General features: G+C 38.5%; 1 protein-coding gene across 5 annotated transcripts in view; it reads right to left on the bottom strand.

Moving 5' to 3' along the window:
* Nucleotides 1-19013, bottom strand: part of MOB3B (MOB kinase activator 3B) — a 250906-nt gene that overhangs the window by 7316 nt on the left and 224577 nt on the right. For 2 of the 5 annotated variants that reach the window (XM_082400609.1, XM_082400608.1), the window contains exons 2-4: nucleotides 6284-6409; nucleotides 3020-3106; nucleotides 1015-1077 (exon numbers count right to left, since the gene is read on the bottom strand). In XM_082400609.1, the coding sequence (XP_082256735.1) occupies nucleotides 1015-1077; nucleotides 3020-3106; nucleotides 6284-6401 (268 nt within the window). In that variant the 5' untranslated portion in view covers nucleotides 6402-6409. The other 3 variants (XM_082400607.1, XM_082400606.1, XM_082400614.1) reach the window with 2 other exon arrangements.

Genomic DNA, 19013 nt, shown 5'->3' with positions numbered 1-19013 from the left:
TCAGAGGACTAGAAATTGTTTGCCAGACAAACTATGTAAGAGAGAGGTCATTCCACTGTGAACAAACTCAGGTGTCATAAGCAGGTTCGGTAAGCTCTGAGAGTTTCAGGTAGTCTGGAGTGGAGAATGTGGGTGAGGAATGTGACCAGAGATGAGACTGGCAAGTTCTTCAATGGTCAGATCATTTCAGACTTGAATGCCTGGTTAAGAACTTAGAATATGACCCCAAACCTAGTATAAAATTACTGAAGGTATTTAAGAAGGGGCCAACCAGGATGATCAGATTTCTATATTTAAATATATCAAGAAAGTGAATAATATTAGAGTAATCATATGAGAAACATACTTGGATTGCGTGAACTGGAGAACATAGGGTTTCATGTAATGACAGTCCACTGTCTTCAATTAGACCACTCCTCTTTCAAGACCTTAGAGGAGAGCCATCCTGGGTTGTTATGTTTTCACAAGTATTTTATAAGGAACAATATTCTTGTCAGAAAAAGTAAAATGATAATTTTGATTGTGTAAACTCTCACTCTGAACTTTCCCCCATTAATAATCTTAGGAAACACCAACAATTGACTCTAAGCAGAGGCAAGTTTATTTCTCAAGCATGTGATTGTTACATCATTATTTTAAAATTATATTAAAATGTATTAATTATATTTATATAAATATATATTTATACACACATGATATTTTAGATAAATATATATTTAATATAAATATAAATGTAATACATTTTACTAAAATAAAGTTGTATTTTAAAAAGAGCTCACTTCCTATCACTTGTCAAGTAAATCTGAAAATTGAGTCTTAGATTTTTTTACCATTTAAAAGATTTTAGAGTGACTTTAAATTGTAGTAGTACAAATTCTTTAAGCATGTTATTACTTTATGAAATACTCAGATTAATGAAAGTTAAATTTTTAAATCATATAATAATATGTTCCAGGTCTGACTACAGTGTTGTAACTTTAATACTGTTAATAGTTTTTTCAATAGGTTCTTTACTTTCTTCTTCATTGCTGACTGTTTCAGGAGGTGGTAATGTCGTTGTTTCGTTGACGAGTTTATCTACGAAAAGGCATAATGGATTATCAGCATATAAAAATATTGACTCAACATTTGTGATTAGGCATTTTTTTAAGCTAAAAATGTAGACGAAAAGGAGACAAAAAATATTGAAACAAAAAAAAAAAACAAAGAGAAAGATGTTGACATTTTCCTGAGATATCTTAAAGGAGGGGAAAGAAGAAGGCTTTGAAGAATGATGTTTGTGTGATAATGGGTTGCCTGAGGTGGGATTAATATGCCTATAATTTGCAAGAGTGAGGAAAAACTGGGAGCGTGGGGCCACAGGCTTCCTTTGACAGTACGGAAGATCTATTGGATGAGGGACATTGGCTTCACATGGTTCCCTGAACAAGCCTTGAAGTGATACTGTCACTTCAGGACAAGTTGGTTGCTGGTCAGGGTGGTGACATGAAAGAGTTGTAACATCAGTGTCCTTGCAAACTGGAAACACATGCATGTTAACTACTCAAAACAGAATTTTGGCCCTAAGGATTTGGGGCTACAAATCAAGGATTTTCAGGCCTGATTTAGTATATATCTCAGTCTACAATGTGTCCATCTGGAGGTATGTCAGCAAGAGTGTATTTGGGAACAATTGTGACTGAGGGACCATTGTTCTCCCCACGAAGTTGGCAATTTCAGTTAAATTGCTTCATACAGGAGTCAATAAAGTTCCATATGAAGTACAGGCAACCCCACTTCTAGGAAGATTTCTACTGAGCCTACAAACAGCACAGGTATCTTGTTGGCAAGGAAGGATGGAAAAAAGAATCCGTTACCAGAGTTGACACAGATTCAGGCAGGGCTGGAACAATTGGTAAGTAATCCTTTAACTCTGCTATGCAACCCTCAGACTTGATTTTGGAGAAAAATGTCTGGATTGTCTCACTACTGCCTTGCTCTCATCGTTTTAGGGACTAAAAGAATTGTTAGTCAAAATTTTTCTGGAGATTTCCATCTCCTTGGGGAGCTTGCTCCTCCAGAATGTCCCCACCATGTCCACATGACTCCCTCTGTTAGGGCCCCTTTAAAAATGGCAAAAATTTCTTATCCCAATACAACTTTGACAATCCTTTGGGGACCTGAATTGTAGGAAGAGAAGTTAGGGTTTTGGAATCTCTTCCATGGGTCCTGTGGTCTTCAATAATCCGTTTCCTAAGGGAATTTGAGGTACCTGGTCTGTTTAAGAATTGGCTCTGTGTGTCTTATCCCAAACAGCTCAAGATGTTGTCTGCTGTGTGCAAGCAAAATTCCTATGAGAGGTTTGTCTAATTAATGTATACCCTTGAAATGTCCCTATCCATTTATGCCCCAAATTTTGGAATTGCTCAAAATATTTTGTTATTGTCAAGTAGCTTTATTAATAATTAGGCATTGCTGAGTCTGGCTTTTCCCAATATTGAATATTGTCATAGCCAGAAATATGCTCTCTTGCCTTATTTATTTTCATCCCCTTTTCCTTGTCTTCTTGTCTTTCATAGATATGAGCTATTGACACTTCAAGGTGAAAGATGTGGTATATGTACTTTAGAGACTTTTAATGGCCTCCAGAGTCACATGCTGGCAACAGTTTTATCTATCAATAGTTACACTTGGTGGAAAGATGCAAAAACAAAATAACATTTGAAGCTGAAAGTACAAAGCAGAAAGAAGTAAAAATGTGGGTTCAAGAAAAAACAATTTTCTAGAGTCTTAAATTTAGTTATTTCATTTTTCTTTCCACACAAACCAAAAATATGAGGCTAAGAAATATAAGAACGTCCTTGCCTTCTGAATTTATCAGTGCAATGGCTATGGTGGAGTCTCCCTATTTTAGGAACTAAGACTCCCTTATGACATTAGCTCCACCAAGACCTTTTTCCTACCCAATACTCTGTAGTGCTATTTTGAAATCTTGCTTTAAGGGTTCTTCATATTTGCAATGGTGCCTTTCAGTACTTACAGTTTCTTAGAGAAAACTTCAGGTCAGTTGTTGCTCTCACAGATATTTCAGACTGTGTGCCATTTGGATTTTGCGTTGTAAACACATCTAAAAACATAAGATCAAAAGTTTTCAGCAGCTAGCTAAGTCACTTCTTGTTCCTTTTACATTTTTCCTCACCAGATTTTTTTTTTCTTAAAACATATGCACTAACTAATTCCAAGAAAAGAATAATAAAGTATTTGAAACATTCTTCAGCTACAAAATAACAAGTGGGGCAAGGGTCAAAAATAAAATTCATGGGGAACAATGTCAAACTAGTATCCTTATGCTAACTGACCCTTTCTGAAAAGAAATTATTAAGGAAATTACAAAAAAGCATATATAGGTGCATAATAGGTGCCAAAGGATTTGTAGACGTGTAATATTATCACTGTTTGTATTAACATTGTCAAATTTTAGCCAAGTAAGAAGCATTCACTTGCCCTTGAACCTTCTGTTAGACTGTAATAGTTCAGCTTAAAAAGCACATACTTCAATAACAATCAAGATCTCCCCAATACATTCACATTTACATATGCACATAAAGAATCCTGCTCTTAAGAGTTGTCAGTGAGGCTGGTTGTAATTCAATACTAATGGACACACCCATCCAAACAGAGTCAAAGTAAATTGGATCAAGATGCCAGACTGAACATTCATATGCATGTCTCCTCTTTCCAAAATCTCATGAAATGACAGAAAATTTTACACACATGAATGTATATGTGTGTTTAGTATATAAATATATATATTCATTTCCCCAACACACACACACACACACACACACACACACACACACACACACACACTGCCATTAATTTCGAGGAATTTCTGGGCTAGATCTATGGAGAAATAAAAGGAAAATACAGCTCAATATTCATGTTATGAGTTATGAAAGTATAAAAATGAACACCCTGTGGTATTTTTGTAGGGAAAGACAGATCAAAGAAACAATAAAAAGGTAGCAACTGACCAATTTCAAATGGAATTTAGATTATATTAAATGTGAGTTTCATATCAGTAGGGAACTGTGTTAGACAACTGGCAATCCTCCTTGAAAAATGTAAAGTTTTATGCATATTTTATGCCATATACAAAAATAATTGGATTTAAGACCTAAGAGTTTTAACAAAAATATAAAATTATCCAAAAATTGGAAAATAATTTAAAATCTTGGATTGGATAAGGCCTACCTAAATAAGATACAAAATGAAGAAGAAATTAATCAAGAATTGATCTCATAAAATTTAAAATTTTCTCTGTGATTAGGATACCTATATAAGTTTAAAGATAAGCAACAGCTTGGGAGAAAATACTTGTTACTTTTACCATAGAGAAAAGATTAATATACTAAATATAAAAAGAACCCCTACAAACAAATGAAAATACAACCTAATAGAAAAATGGGCCAAGGATATGAACAGGTAAATCACAGAAGTAGAAATAAAAATGCCCAATAAATACAGAGAAAAATTCTCAGCTTCACAAGTAATCAGAGTGCAAATTAAAACAGTAACGAAAAATTCTCACTTATTCACAAAATATGATTAACAATATTCATTGTATGTGATGTGATATTGTGGCACATTCTTGGGGGATGTAAATTGGTAGATAAGTTTTGGAGTACAATTTGTGGTATCTATCAATAGTTTAAAAGATTTATCCTTGATTCAACAATTCCAGTATTAGGGATCTATCCAAAGAGAGATACACCCAAGTGTGCATGAGAAGAATGTACAAGGGAAAAAACTGCACATAATCTAATTCTTTAATAAGATAGTGGATAAATTATGGAACATATCATTTTATGGAATAGTATATATCCATTAAAAATAATGAGGTAGATGTGAAAAGAGCTCTGGAGTTGTTAAATGAAAAAAGCAAGTCATAATACAATCCTTTAGTACAATCCCATTTATGTTTTATATATATGTGTGTGTGTGTAAGAAAGATTTTTTTTCTTTAATCAAAGTAATCATCAGGCTCTTGATTTATTTACCCTCTGGTAATTCAAAATAGAGGTACATCCTGAAAAGGAAATAACTGCATCATTTTGTGTACAGTAGAGGCAGCCTGTGGTGAACAGACTGGACACCACTCCTGACTCTGCTTCTTCGTAGCTATGAAACCTGGCAATTGACCTCTCTGAGCATCAGGGATTTTTTTAACCTACGAAAGAGGACAGTGATTCATCAAAGAACATACAGAAATACAACTTATGTATTATAGTTTTCAAAGTACTTGAGTGTATGTATATGTGTATATCTTAATTGTATTTCTGTTTTCTTCTTTGATTAATATTACTAAAGATTCCAGGATAATTAGATTTATCTCAAGTATATTTAATTTTTAACAAGAGTTTCTTATGAATTTTTCACATTTTAGAATGGTGGACCTTGTAAGGACATGGAAAGAAAGCCCATACGATGAATGGTGAATAAATTGAAGTTCAGTGGACCTTCCAAACATCTCAAAGTCATCTTGTTATGGGTTGAATTTTGTTTGCCCCAAAAAGCTATGTTGAAGTCTTAACCTTCAGTACCTCAGAATGTGACCTAATTTGGAAGTTAAGTCATTGAAGATTTAATTAATTAAGACAAAGTCACATGTGAGTAGGTGGGCTCCTAATCCAAAACTGTGTCCTTACTGAGAAGAGGGAAATTTGGACATGGAAACACAGAAGGAACTTGTGAAGACAGATGCAGCGATTGGAATTCTGCTGCTACAAGCCAAGGAACTCCTGGGGCTACCAGAAGCTGGAAGATGCAAGGGAAGATAGTCTCCTAGAGGCTTTGGAGAGAGGCTGGCATGGCCAAAACTTTGATTTTGCATTTCTGGCTTCTGTGCGAACTGTGAGAGAATAAATTTCTTTTGCTTTGAGCCCCAGTTTGTGGTACTTGGTTTCAAGAAGCCCTAGAAAGCTGACACACACCTCCAAATAAATTTTGGTTAACTCACCATAAAATTAGGTCAATTTTTACTAATGTGAATAAATAACCATACTATTATGATAAACCCTATGTTAATTATAGACAATTACCAAGAGAATCTTATTAGACTTCATAACACCTCATGGAAAAAGTTGTAGGAAATAAGGATTTCATCTCATACACTGAAACGTCTATAAGATAAGTTAAAATTTAAGTAGGAAATAAAATGATTATAGGAGTTTTAGAGTTAAAATAAATCAAACCAGTCTAATCAGCTTTTGTATATGTATTGCTATTAACTTGAAAAGCTTACATTGTTTTGTATCTTTATAATAATTGCCAGTTTCCTCATTAGCAGGAGTATTCTCCTTATTTTCTTCTTCTACTTTATGTGGTTGTTCAGCCACAGGCTGCTCAGGTAAGGGCGTCATCTCAGGCCCTGAAAAAAAGTATGACCAGAGATCAGAAATATGTTGATTTCTTTGACTACTTTCTTTTTCTAACTGCATTTTCTCACAAAGGATTTGAGTCAGAGATTTAAAATCTAAGTTATACCATATTTCCAACAATAAACTTTATATCATCCTATAGGAAATTGCCACGGATTGTTGGAGAGGATGTGGAGAAAAGGGAACCCTCCTACCCTGTTAGTGGGAATGTAAACTGGTGAAACCACTATGGAGAACAGTAAGGAAGTTCCTCAAAAAACTAAAAATAGAGTTGCCATATGATCCAGCAATCCCACTCCTGGGCATATACCAAGACAAAACTATAATTCAAAAAGATGAATGCACCCCTATGTTCACAGCAGCACTATTTACAATAGCCAAGACATGGAAAAACCTAAATGTCCACTGACATATGAATGGATAAAGAAGATGTGGTATATATACACAATGGAATATTACTCAGCCATAAAAAAGCATGAAATAATGCCATTTGCAGCAACATGGATGGACCTAGAGATTATCATACTAAGTGAAGTAAGTCAGACAGAGAAAGACAAGTACCACATGATATCACTTACATGTGGAATCTAAAATATGCCACAAATGAACATATCTACGAAACAGAAACAGACTCACAGACATAGAGAACAGACTGTGGTTGCCAAGGGGGTGGGGAGGGAAGGATTGGGAGTTTGGGATTAGCAGATGCAAACTAGTGTATATAGGATGGATAAACAACAAGGTCCTACTGTATAGCACAGGGAACTATATTCAATATCCTATGATAAACCATAATGGAAAAGAATATGAAAAAGAATATATATGTGTATAACTGAGTCACTTTGCTATACAGCAGAAATTAACACCACATTGTAAATCAATTATACTTCAATAAAAATTTTTTTAAAATTGCCTCAGACCAATTTTCTAGGATAATGGATCATGTTTCTTATCAGCTATTTCGATGAAAGTTTTAAATGCTCACCTTCATCGGTGGGATCTGTACCACTAATCTCTGGGTGAAAAACCCCACATAAAAAAATAAACAATATAAAATTCATTGGGAAAATGACGTGATTTATCCAGTGATCTGCTGTGTCTCAGAGTTTCCTTTCTGTTGCCCAGCAGTTCCTATAACTAGCAGGGACATTATGATGTCACTGCCAAATGGAGATCAGAATTCTGGGGAGGAATTTCCAAAAGCTTTGTGACTCAGTCTGATGTCTTTATCTTTGGTCCTACAATAGTTTTTAGGTTTTTTTTTTTTTTTTTTAATAAACCACTATAAGATTTTCTTCGAAAATTAAGAGGTATGTTTTCATGAAGTAATGTAAATTATTGGTCCCCGGATTTTAAAGAACAATTAATATTGCTGATAGAAAGATGAGAACAGACATTTTTGGTTTTCAAAGCATTTACAATACCATATGTTCTTTTGGATAACTACAAAGTATCTCCTAAAAAACTAATCAGATACCAAAATTCAATCCAAATGCCCTGCAAATTCTGGTTCATGGGCTATCTTAACTGTAATTCTTTAGGGGAAAGTTTTTTGAAACATCCTTTTGGGGGGGTTTAAGACCTATATCCTGTATAGAATATAAAATATTTGTTTTGCTAAAAACATTTTATCAGTGAAACCCATCTTTTACCTCACATCATACAGATTGAGAAAATTATCTAACAGTCAGAAGAGGACTTAGGCCTGGATAATATTATCCATATATTTTTTTCATATAATAACTCATATAATAAGCAATAAAGGCAAGAAATCAAATGGACAATACCGCCAATATTGCTCTTCATATTAAAGGATCACCTAACATCCCCTCCCTCAATTGTAATTATTATTGATGGAGTCTCTCAGCTCTAGACAATATTCATAATTAAAATGACACAAGCATCAGGAGAAAAAGCGCACGAGTTTAAAAAGACTTGAATGTTTTTTCAGTATAATGAAGGCTCACAAATGAAGTCCAGCCAGTGTGGTATTGACTGGGCATACCTGAGGTACTAAAGAGTAAACTCGGCAGGAGTCTAATTGCTTAAGAGGGTGAGAGGAAGCAGAGAGGACTTACACTAAAGGAAAAGATGGTCAGGATCACAGCCTCGGTCAACCAAAGGGAGGTGGTCCTGTGTATGGTACTGTTTTTCTTTTAGGCCCTCCAGCCCATTCTTCCGTGGGTGCTGGGAAGTGGAGAAGAGATGTGAGTAAAGAGCTAGCAGGCTTCTGGAGCCCTTTACTTTGGCATCTCCCTAACAGTGTGCAACATAGAAAAGGGGAGGTACTTGGAGCAAGCATGCCCCTGGTTGCCCTGAACCACTGCACATCTTTGGCTGATGGAGCTCAGCCATGATGAAACTTAGCAGAAGACAGAAGTTCCAGGGTTGGGGAGGAGGTGGCAGCCAGTGGAATTACCAGTTGTTCTCTCTGCAGAATAGTTATGCTTATTTTCAGATGTGACAAACCCTCTCTACGTGTAATGGAACTGGTAGAGTGAATTGGTAGATTTTTTTTTTTAAACATTCGATTTTATGAAACTAAGTTTGTTTAAAAATTGATTCTAATTTTCCTTTGTCCCATGACCAGTACTGTTTCTAGAGTATATCACTAGTGTTATGGGTTGAACTGTGTCTCCCCACCCCCAAGTTCATATGTTGAAGTCCTAACCCTCTAGTACCTCAGAACGTGACCCTGTTTGAGATGGGGTCACTGCAGATGTAATTAGTTAAGATGAAGTCATACTATAGTAGGGTGGGCCCCTAATACAACATGACTGCTATTCTTATAAAAAAGGGAAAGTTGAACATAGACAGACAGACAGACACACACACACACACACACACACACACACACACACACACACACACAGGGAGAATGCCATGTGAAGATGAAGGCAGAGATGGGGATGATGCAGCAAAAATCAAGGAACACTGAAGACTGCCAAGAAACTACCAAAAGCTAGAAGAGAGGCACAGGACAGATTCTCCCTTACAGCCCTCAGAAGGAACCAACCCTACTAACACATTGGTCTCAGATGTCTAGACTCCAGAACTGTGAGTCAGCAAATTTCTGTTGTTTAAGCCACTCAGTTTGTGGTACTTCATTATGGCAGCCCTAGCAAACAAACACTAGATAAACTCTTTGGGTTCTTGGGAAGAGATTATGGAAACTAAAATTGAATGTGTCCTCACTGGATATCATCATTTTAGTCTGTAGTTATCATTTCCATGAATGTAAATATTCTATTACTCAATAGAGTAAAAGCTTATCTTTAAAAAAAGTGTATATTACTTTCTATATATTAAACTATATTTTATGTCTTTGAAGAATGCCCTAAGAAGGATCCATTGCTAATACCAAGGATGTCATTAGATATACTTTCTAATCTATGATTTTATTTTATTTCTTGTTTCTTGACCATGTATGAATTATAAGCCCCTTCCATTTCGGTGTCTTCTCCAACAAGAGCACTGGGCCAGGAGTAAGAAGGAATATATTTGGGTCTTAGCTCCATCACTTACTACCTATGTGATCATGAGCAAATCATCTCTCTAACCCTGAATTTCCTCATCTGGAAAATAAGTAAATTAGATATCATACCAAGTAGATATTCAAGGCATTTACTGGGTTGAATTTATTTCTTGAATTTATTTACTTCATAAAGAATTTATTTACTTTCTATACAGAAAATTTTTTTTTCATGCCTAAAAGGATTTGCGCTGGTGAGATTTTCATATACACAGCTTTTTAAGAGGCATAACACACCAGTACCCTACTAGGAAAGTAAATATAAGTAGAAAAAGTGATGCAGTAGAAGACACACAAACATTAAGAAATGAGATCATGTTGTAAAATGACCCCAAACGTATTTTAAAGACTGTCAGTTGAGTCACCCTAATCTTCGAGAGAATCCATTAAACGCAGATAGTTCCACAAAGCGTACATTAGTTGTTGCAATCCATGAACATAAGCCTCAAACCTTGTTTAAAATATTAAGTTGAATATTACTTTCCTAAAATCTAAATAGTAAGTTTACACATGACATAAAATAAATGATTGGTTATATCATTGTAATTTTGTAAAACCAAGAACAATGAACTCCGCTTCATCAGAATGGTTAGGGAACTGAGGTTCTCTTTAACAGACTCTCTCAAACTAAACAGAAGTTACCATTTCATTCAGGATTGCTAATTTTCAAAGAACTAGAATCTTTCAATAAAATATAAGAAAGTTCTTTTGAACAGAATGTAATCTCTTTTCTCTCTTTGTGGGACTGTCAAGAATTTATAGCGCCCTCTGGGTTAAGTGAGAACCTTGATTATCAATGTGTACTTTTGTGTATCATTTTGAGTATCTAAGCTTTTTTTGCCCAGGTCCAGATCCTTTTTATTTATATTATTTTATTTTTTTATTAAGGTAAAGCTTTTTTTAGCTTCTAGATAAATAGAAATATTGAAGTAAGGGTATTTTACTAATATGGTGACTCATGTAGTAAAAGAGAAATATCTGTTGATATTAAAACGTTGGGTTTAAAACCAGATCTTTCATTCACAACTTAATAGAAGAGGCAAGGGAAGACTGCATGGAATCTGGCCAGGCTGAAGTTGTTTAATTAGGTTGCTATTTAAAAACTGCCACTTAACCTAAGTCTTAAGGAGGTTGCTAATTAACAGCTATCCAAAGATTCAGGATAACAGGGTGGATGCATTAGGACAGAGGGACAAGAACATTGAGGCTGCTAAGTAAAGAGTGGAAAAACTGATTTACAGTGGGGTCTGGAAGTTTAACACTTCAAAGCTGCACACAGTGCTGTGTCATAACGAGGTCCAAAGGACCTGGCTTCAGATTGCTAAATTAGATTAGAAGGGAAGAAGAACACTGGCATTGGGATGTAAATTAAGTAAAATGAGAGACCATGATGTGTTGTCTGGGACCAATGAAGCTCCCTAGGACGTGTAAGACTTGGAAATGAGAGGAACTGTGGGAGAGTGGTACCTTGGTCTTCCGTGAATGAGGCTGGTGTAGAGAATGACAAAAGATGATGGTGGTGGGTAGGGTGGTAGAAAGTGGTATTGTTAAATGGCGTAAACCTGGGAGGATAGGTGGTTTTTGAGAGCACAAAAGTCAAGATATTGAAGAGCAAGAATGCCAACCACACCTCAAGGCACTGATATACACTGGGGTACATGAGATATAGGAGAAGGGGTTCTAGAAGGCTGCAGGGAAGAGCCAGATCTCGGTGAGAAGTTGTCCTCATACTGAATCTAGATGTTGTATTTATAATTTAACATTATAAGCATTCTGACACACTTAATTTTAATATCTCTATAACATCCAATTCAGTGAATATTTATTACATTTTTGGGTCATTTACCTTATTGTTGGTTAGGTTGTTTCCAATTTTCCTTATTACACACAGTAAAGTAATGAGCATATTTATGGCTAAAATTTTTTCAGCATTTATAATGATTTCATTTAGATAGTTTCCTAAATGAGGAATTTCTACCTTAAAGCATATGAACATTTCCAGGTGCTTGATACTCACTGTTCCACACTCATCTTGGATTTTCCCAGCCCCAGCCGTGGAACCAACCATCATCTCTAAGAATTCCTGGTTCCTTTCAGGGGACAATAGTATCCACATGCCAAGATCTGGACACTAGATGTGTTCATTGAATCAGAACACCACTGTGGTCAGGTCCTCTCAGTGGACAGAGACAGAAATACAGTGTATGTACAAGTGTATATGTGTATGTAATATACGCATATACATACATACACATATTTACATCTATATTTATTTCTATATCTATCTATAACAAAAACATGGGTTCAAACAGTTACCTTTAATTTCAGAGCAACACCTGTTTACATATTTATAACCCCCTTCTTTGATGGTGAGAAACCTGGCTTCCATTATACTTAATGGAGTATATTTACTTGTTTAACTTCCCCCTCCTCCCCATGGTAAAGAATCAACCTTCCATTGCTGCTACCTCCCTCCCGCTGCCTAGATGTCCTTCACAACCCACTCAGGCTCTGACACCCTCTGCCAGGCAGCTCTCCCAGATAGATGACCTCCTCACCCCACTGGCCTCTGCCACCTCATGGTAGGCAGCCCTCCTACACAGATGCCCGCCTCATTTCACCTGGGCTCCAATACACCATGCCAGGCTACCCCTCTTCCACCTCACCCCTGCATGGATTCCCTCCTGATCCTGATTCGGTTCCAATATTCCAAACCGAGCATCCCTCCTCCTACTCAGATGCCCTTCTCATCCTGCCTGAGCTTTGACACCCCATTCTGGGCCACATGGCTCCCTCCACCCCACTCTGGCACATATCCTACTGTGAGGGACCCTACTTAAGGCTTTGGGGTAGGAATTTTCAGGAAGATGAAGGGGGAAGTGACAATGTAGCTACTTTCAAATTTAGTTGACTCAGAAACATTCAGAACTTCTGAACACTGTTGTCTTTTTCTTTCTTCTCAATGGTCACCCTCGCCCCAAATCCTGCTCTAATTCCTTTCTTATATAAGAGATAAGATATAATCTTATATCTTCTCATTCAACTTGAAGTGACGATCCATGTTCACATCTTCTAAAGGGAAATTTACATAGTAAAAAGATTAAAGACACCAGAATAGGGTTTCCCTGGTGGCGCAGTGGTTGAGAACCCACCTGCCAATGCAGGGAACACGGGTTCGAGCCCTGGTCCAGGAAGATCCCACATGCCGCGGAGCAACTAAGCTCATGAGCCACAACTACTGAAGCCCGTGAGCCACAACTATGGAAGCCATGTGCCTAGAGCCCGTGCTCCGCAACAAGAGAAACCACCGCAGTGAGAAGCGCGCACACCACAACGAAGACCCAACAGAGCCAAAAATAAATAAATAAATAAAGACACCAGAATGAATGAAAACTTGGAGGCCTCTAAACATACACTGAAGTTAAATGATTTGCCCTCCACAAAAGTGAGAATGTGAAGTTCACTTTCAAATGCAACGGGAATTTGAGCAGTGACCAAGCCTGACTCAATGAACAAGTTACCATGATATTTACACTTACTTTATGTGAACTTTAGCACATCTTATCCCAGAAAGGATTTTAGGACCTTTATAAGAGATACAGAAAATAATGGCATAACATAAAAATAATAAAATATGGGGTGGCGGAGATTGAAAAGCAAGTTCAGGGACTCAGTTAAGCAGGAATCAGCTTTAAAAGGCAACTTTAAAAGGTAAAGTCCTATGACCATGTTCAAGGTTGGCATAGAATTGGGTCTATCCTTCATAGAAAGAGATAATACAAAAAAGAGAATCTTGTCAATTTTACGACCCATGGTGTTGAGAGAAATAAGAAACTATTTCTCAGAGGGTGGACCCCTATTCTTGGTGTTGGAATCAGACAGGCTCATTTTCTGTGTGATCTGGCCCCTGCTTACCTCTCCGGCTGTGTCTGTGCCACCCACCACCTCCCTCCCGGGGCCCCAGGCACCCTAGTGTTCCTTCAGTGCTTCAAAGAACCTGTTCTTGCTCGAGGGTCTTTCTCCATCTGGCCCTTTTGCTTGGAGGGCTCTTTTCTTTCTATTTGCTTGGCTGGCTCCAGATAAGCCTTTGTCGGTTGATTCGTTTGAAAATATTTTCTCCCATTCTGAGGGTTGTCTTTTTGTCTTGTTTATAGTTTCCTTTGCTGTTCAAAAGCTTTTAAGTTTCATTAGGTCCCATTTGCTTATTTTTGTTTTTATTTCCATTACTCAAGGAGGTGGGCCAAAAAAGATCTTGCTGTGATTTATGTCAAAGAGTGTTCTTCCTATATTTTCCTCTAAGAGTTTTGTAGTGTCTGGTCTAACATTAAGGTCTTTAATCCATTTTGAGTTTATTTTTGTGTATGGTGTTAGGGAGTGTTCTAATTTCATTCTTTTACATGTAGCTGTCCAGTTTTCCCAGCACCACTTATTGAAGAGATTGTCTTTTCTCCATTGTATATCCTTGCCTCCTTTATCAAAGATAAGGTGACCATATGTACGTGGGTTTATTTCTGGGGTTTCTATCCTGTTCCATTGACCTAATTTCTGTTTTTGTGCCAGTAACATACTGTCTTGATTACTGTAGCTTTGTAGTATAGTCTGAAGTCAGGGAACCTGATTCCTCCAGCTCCATTTTTCTTTCTCAAGATTGTTTTGGCTATTCGGGGTCTTTTGTGTCTCCATACAACGACATTTATGATAAAAACTCTCCAGAAAGTGGGCATAGAGCTGTTAACCTTATGGGAATTCCTCTTTATCTTATTTGTCATTTTTCCCTTGTTGCTTTTAATAATTTTTCTTTGTCTTTAATTTTTGCCAGTTTGATTACTATGTGTCTTGGTGTATTTCTCCTTGGGTTTATCCTGTTTGAGACTTTCTGTGCTTCCTGGACTTGGGTGGCTATTTCCTTTCTCATGTTAGGAAAGTTTTTGACTATAATCTCTTCAAATATTTTCTCAGGTCCTTTCTCTCTCTCTTCTCCTTCTGGGACCCCCATAATGCAAATGTTGGTGCATTTAATGCTGTCCCAGAGGTCTCTTAGGCTGTCTTCATTTCTTTTCATTCTTTTTTCTTTATTCTGTTCCATGGCAGTGAATTCCACCATTCTGTCTTCCAAGTCACTTATCCGTTCTTCTGCCTCAGTTATTCTGCTATTGATTCCTTCTAGTGTATTTTTCATTTCAGTTATTGTATTGTTCATCTCTCTGTGTTTGTTCTGTAATTCTTCTAGGTCTTTGTTAAACACTTCTTGCATCTTTTCAATCTTTGCCTCCATTCTTCTTCCGAGGTCCTGGATCATCTTCACTATCATTATTCTGAATTCTTTTTCTGGAAGGTTGCCTATCTCCACTTCATTTAGTTTTTTTTCTGGGGTTTTATATTGTCCCTTCATCTGGTACATAGTCCTCTGCCTTTTCATTTTGTCTATCTTTCTGTGAATGTGGTTTTCATTCCACAGACTACAGGATTGTAGTTCTTCTTGCTTCTGCTGTCTGCCCTCTGGTGGATGAGGCTATCTAAGAAGCTTGTGCAAGCTTCCTGATGGGAGGGACTGGTGGTGGGTAGAGCTGGGTGTTGCTCTGGCGGGCAGAGCTCAGTAAAACTTTAATCCACTTGTCTGCTGATGGGTGGGGCTGAGTTCCCTCCCTGTGGGTTGTTTGGCCTGAGGCGACTCAGCACTGGAGGCTAAAGGCTCCTTGGTGGGGCTAATGGTGGACTCCAGGAGGGCTCATGCCAAGGAGTACTTCCCAAAACTTCTGCTGCCAGTGTCTTTGTCCCCATGGCGAGCCACAGACACCCCCTGCCTCTGCAGGAGACCCTCCAACACTAGCTGGTAGGTCTGGTTCAGTCTCCTATGGGGTCACTGCTCCTTCCCCCTGGGTCCTGATGTGCACACTACTCTGTGTGTGCCCTCCAAGAGTGGAGTCTCTGTTTCCCCCAGTCCTGTCAAAGTCCTGCAATCAAATCCCACTAGCCTTCAAAGTCTGATTCTCTGGGGATTCCTCCTCCCGTTGCTGGACCCCAGTTTGGGAAGCCTGACGTGGGGCTCAGAAGCTTCACTCCAGTGGGTGGACTTCTGTGGTATAATTGTTCTCCAGTTTGTGAGTCATTCACCCAGCAGTTACGGGATTTGATTTTATTGTGACTGCGCCCCTCCTACTGTCTCATTGTGGCTTCACTGTACGGAAGGACAACCTTCTCCTTTGTGGCTTCTCCTTTGTCTTTGGATGTGGGGTATCTTTTTTGGTGAGTTCCAGTGTCTTCCTGTCATGATTGTTCAGCAGTTAGTTGTGATTCCGGTTCTCTCACAAGAGGGAGTGAGCACACGTGCTTCTACTCCACCATCTTGAACCAAATCCAGGTTCTCCTGTTCTTATATAGTGCCTTGAGCTTACCCTTGGAGGATTCATCCTGATCATAAGGAGTTATTTGTATGCAAATAATGTTTCCTGATAGTCTCCCCTTGTTAGAATATAAGCTCTGTGAGACTCAGTGTATCTTATTTACTGATGTATCCCCAGACCCTTGCACATAGTAGGTGCTAAAATAAATGCTGAAAAAAAACTTCTGTGAGGCTCATTAATGAATTTCATAGGACTGTTTCTTATAACAACCCATTTTATAAGCTGAAGGCCTGAGTGATTTGGAGACTAAGTTGGGGATATTGGCAAAAGGCCATCCTAATAAAAACTCATGGAGAACATGCTACAGGCCCGGTAGGATTGTGCTGCCCTGTCCTTTGTCCAATGGAACAAAGAGAGCCTGGAAATGGACCCTGGTGCATGGCTCTTATAGACCTGCCCACTCTGCTTCCTAGGGTTGTCCTTCCGTACAGTGAGGGCATCAGGCAGGAGAGGTGAGGCAACATAAAACCGCAGGTGTACAGCTTATTGTTTACATGGACAGCATCCTGCACAATAGGTCTGCAGAACCCAAGACATACTGAGAACATCAACTTTTTAATACGTAAGTGAAATTCTTTCCCTTAAGGTCTGATCCCCTATCTGTTACACAGACTCCTCCCAAACTCCTCCCTGACACTTCTGCTCTGCACTGAATTATTGTTTACTTTGTATGCATGTGCCTTTCCACATGATAACATTTTAATGGAAGGAGGTCCCATTGTCAGGGCAACCAAGGGGAGCACTTGCTCAGTTCAGGCTCTACTCTTACTTAGATTCCTGCCTGCTCTTGGCTCACCTCACTTGTGTGGTTGCAAGGAGGTCAATATTCTGCAGTCTCCTGTTCTTTTCTTCTGTGTCCTGATGACAAACACTCATGTCTCTGAATTAATTTACTTTATAAACTCCTACTAACATTAATGCATTCCCTTACTCCAGATGAATACTGCAGAATAGTGTGCCAGCTGCCTCCAGGAAAGCCTGGCCAACACTTACCTTGACCTGGTTCCATTCCAGGAGCTCAGAATGAGCATCTAGCTACTCACAAGCTGCCATATCCTTTCTCTGGTACCATGAAAAGGCCAGTACCAGGAGAAATATATAGTGGTTAAGAGTCCTGGCATTGAGTCTGGTGATCTGGGTTCACATCTCTGCTCCTTCACTATCAGTTTGAGCTTGAGCAAAATATTTCATCTCTTTGAGACTCAGTTTTTTCATCGGTAAAGTGGGGGAAATTATGGCACTCACCTCCTGGAGTTGTTATAATCATTGAATGAGATACGGCATGTAAACCACTTGGCACAGTGACTGGCACACAGTAAACAAAGCTTAGTTGTAAAGTCTAATGTCTTATTAGAAGTTTGTAAAGTAAGATGTGCCTTGAGTGAAGTCTCATAAAGAGGCCACGGAAAGGGAATACAAAATACTACATAATATAATACAGTGTAAAACTTCCTTAAAATCTTTATCCAAATTTCTCCCCAACACTCCTTTAGTGTCTCCTAAAATAACTCTCTTCTTTGTCATCCCACAAGCTCTATCCAATCAACCTTCCTCCACTCTTTAGTTTATTTCCCCTTCCATCTTCCCTCCCTCCCCTCAATTCATATCTATTTATTTTTTTTTGTAAGCAGTACCATGCCATTTCTTATTTAAATTAGTTTATCCCTCCCCACTCTGAGGTTATTTTAAAAATAAACCTTTTTGTCCTAGTTCTTTCATGATTTTTTTTTTCACACTTAAACCTGTGGTCTAAAGCATAGATTGGTAAATATTCTGTAAAGACCAAACTGTAAATATGCAGGTGCTTTTACTAAACCTGTACCAGAGGTGCTATTTAGTGCAATAAGGCAAGAAAACAAGATAGAAAATGTAAGGATTGGAAAGGAAGAAACAAAACTGTCATTATTCACAGATGGCATGATGGTTTACTCAGAAAATTTAAGAGTCTACTAAGTATTAGAACTAATATGAAAATTTGGCCCAGGCTTTAAGGGGCTGGCAGTTTCACTCCTGTCTCTTGGAATATTAGCTTTGAAGCCCTGAGCTGCCACGTAAGGGGTACCTTACTGGAGACAACCCATGGTGAGGACCTGAGACTACATGGAGAAGGAGAGGGGCCCAGCTGAGCCCAGTCTTCTGGCCGTCCCTGCAAAGCATCAGGCACCTGAGTGACACCATCTTGGCTCCACCCATCAGCCCAGCCACCAGCTGAACCTCAACAAGTGACTGCCATCACGTGGAGCAGAATTGCCCAGCTGAGCCCTGCCTGAATCTATGACCCACAAAATCATGAGACAGGATAAGAGAGGTGTTGCTTTTAAATCACTTAAGTGTTGGTGTATTTAGTTATTCAGCAATAAATAAAATTGGAAACTTAAATTCAAACAGATCGGGGCTTCCCTGGTGGCGCAGTGGTTGAGAGTCAGCCTGCCAATGCAGGGGACATGGGTTCGTGCCCCGGTCCGGGAAGATTCCACATGCCGTGGAGCGGCTAGGCCCGTGAGCCACAACTACTGAGCCTGCGCGTCTGGAGCCTGTGCTCCGCAACAAGAGAGGCCGCGATGGTGAGAGGCCCGCGCACCGCGATGAAGAGTGGCCCCCACTTGCCGCAACTAGAGAAAGCCCTCGTACAGAAACGAAGACCCAATACAGCCAAAA

This window comes from Balaenoptera borealis (assembly GCF_965194805.1).
Source record: "Balaenoptera borealis genome assembly, chromosome: 8".
In the NCBI taxonomy this organism is placed as follows: Eukaryota; Metazoa; Chordata; class Mammalia; order Artiodactyla; family Balaenopteridae; genus Balaenoptera; species Balaenoptera borealis.
This window is presented reverse-complemented; position numbering and strand designations above follow the sequence as displayed.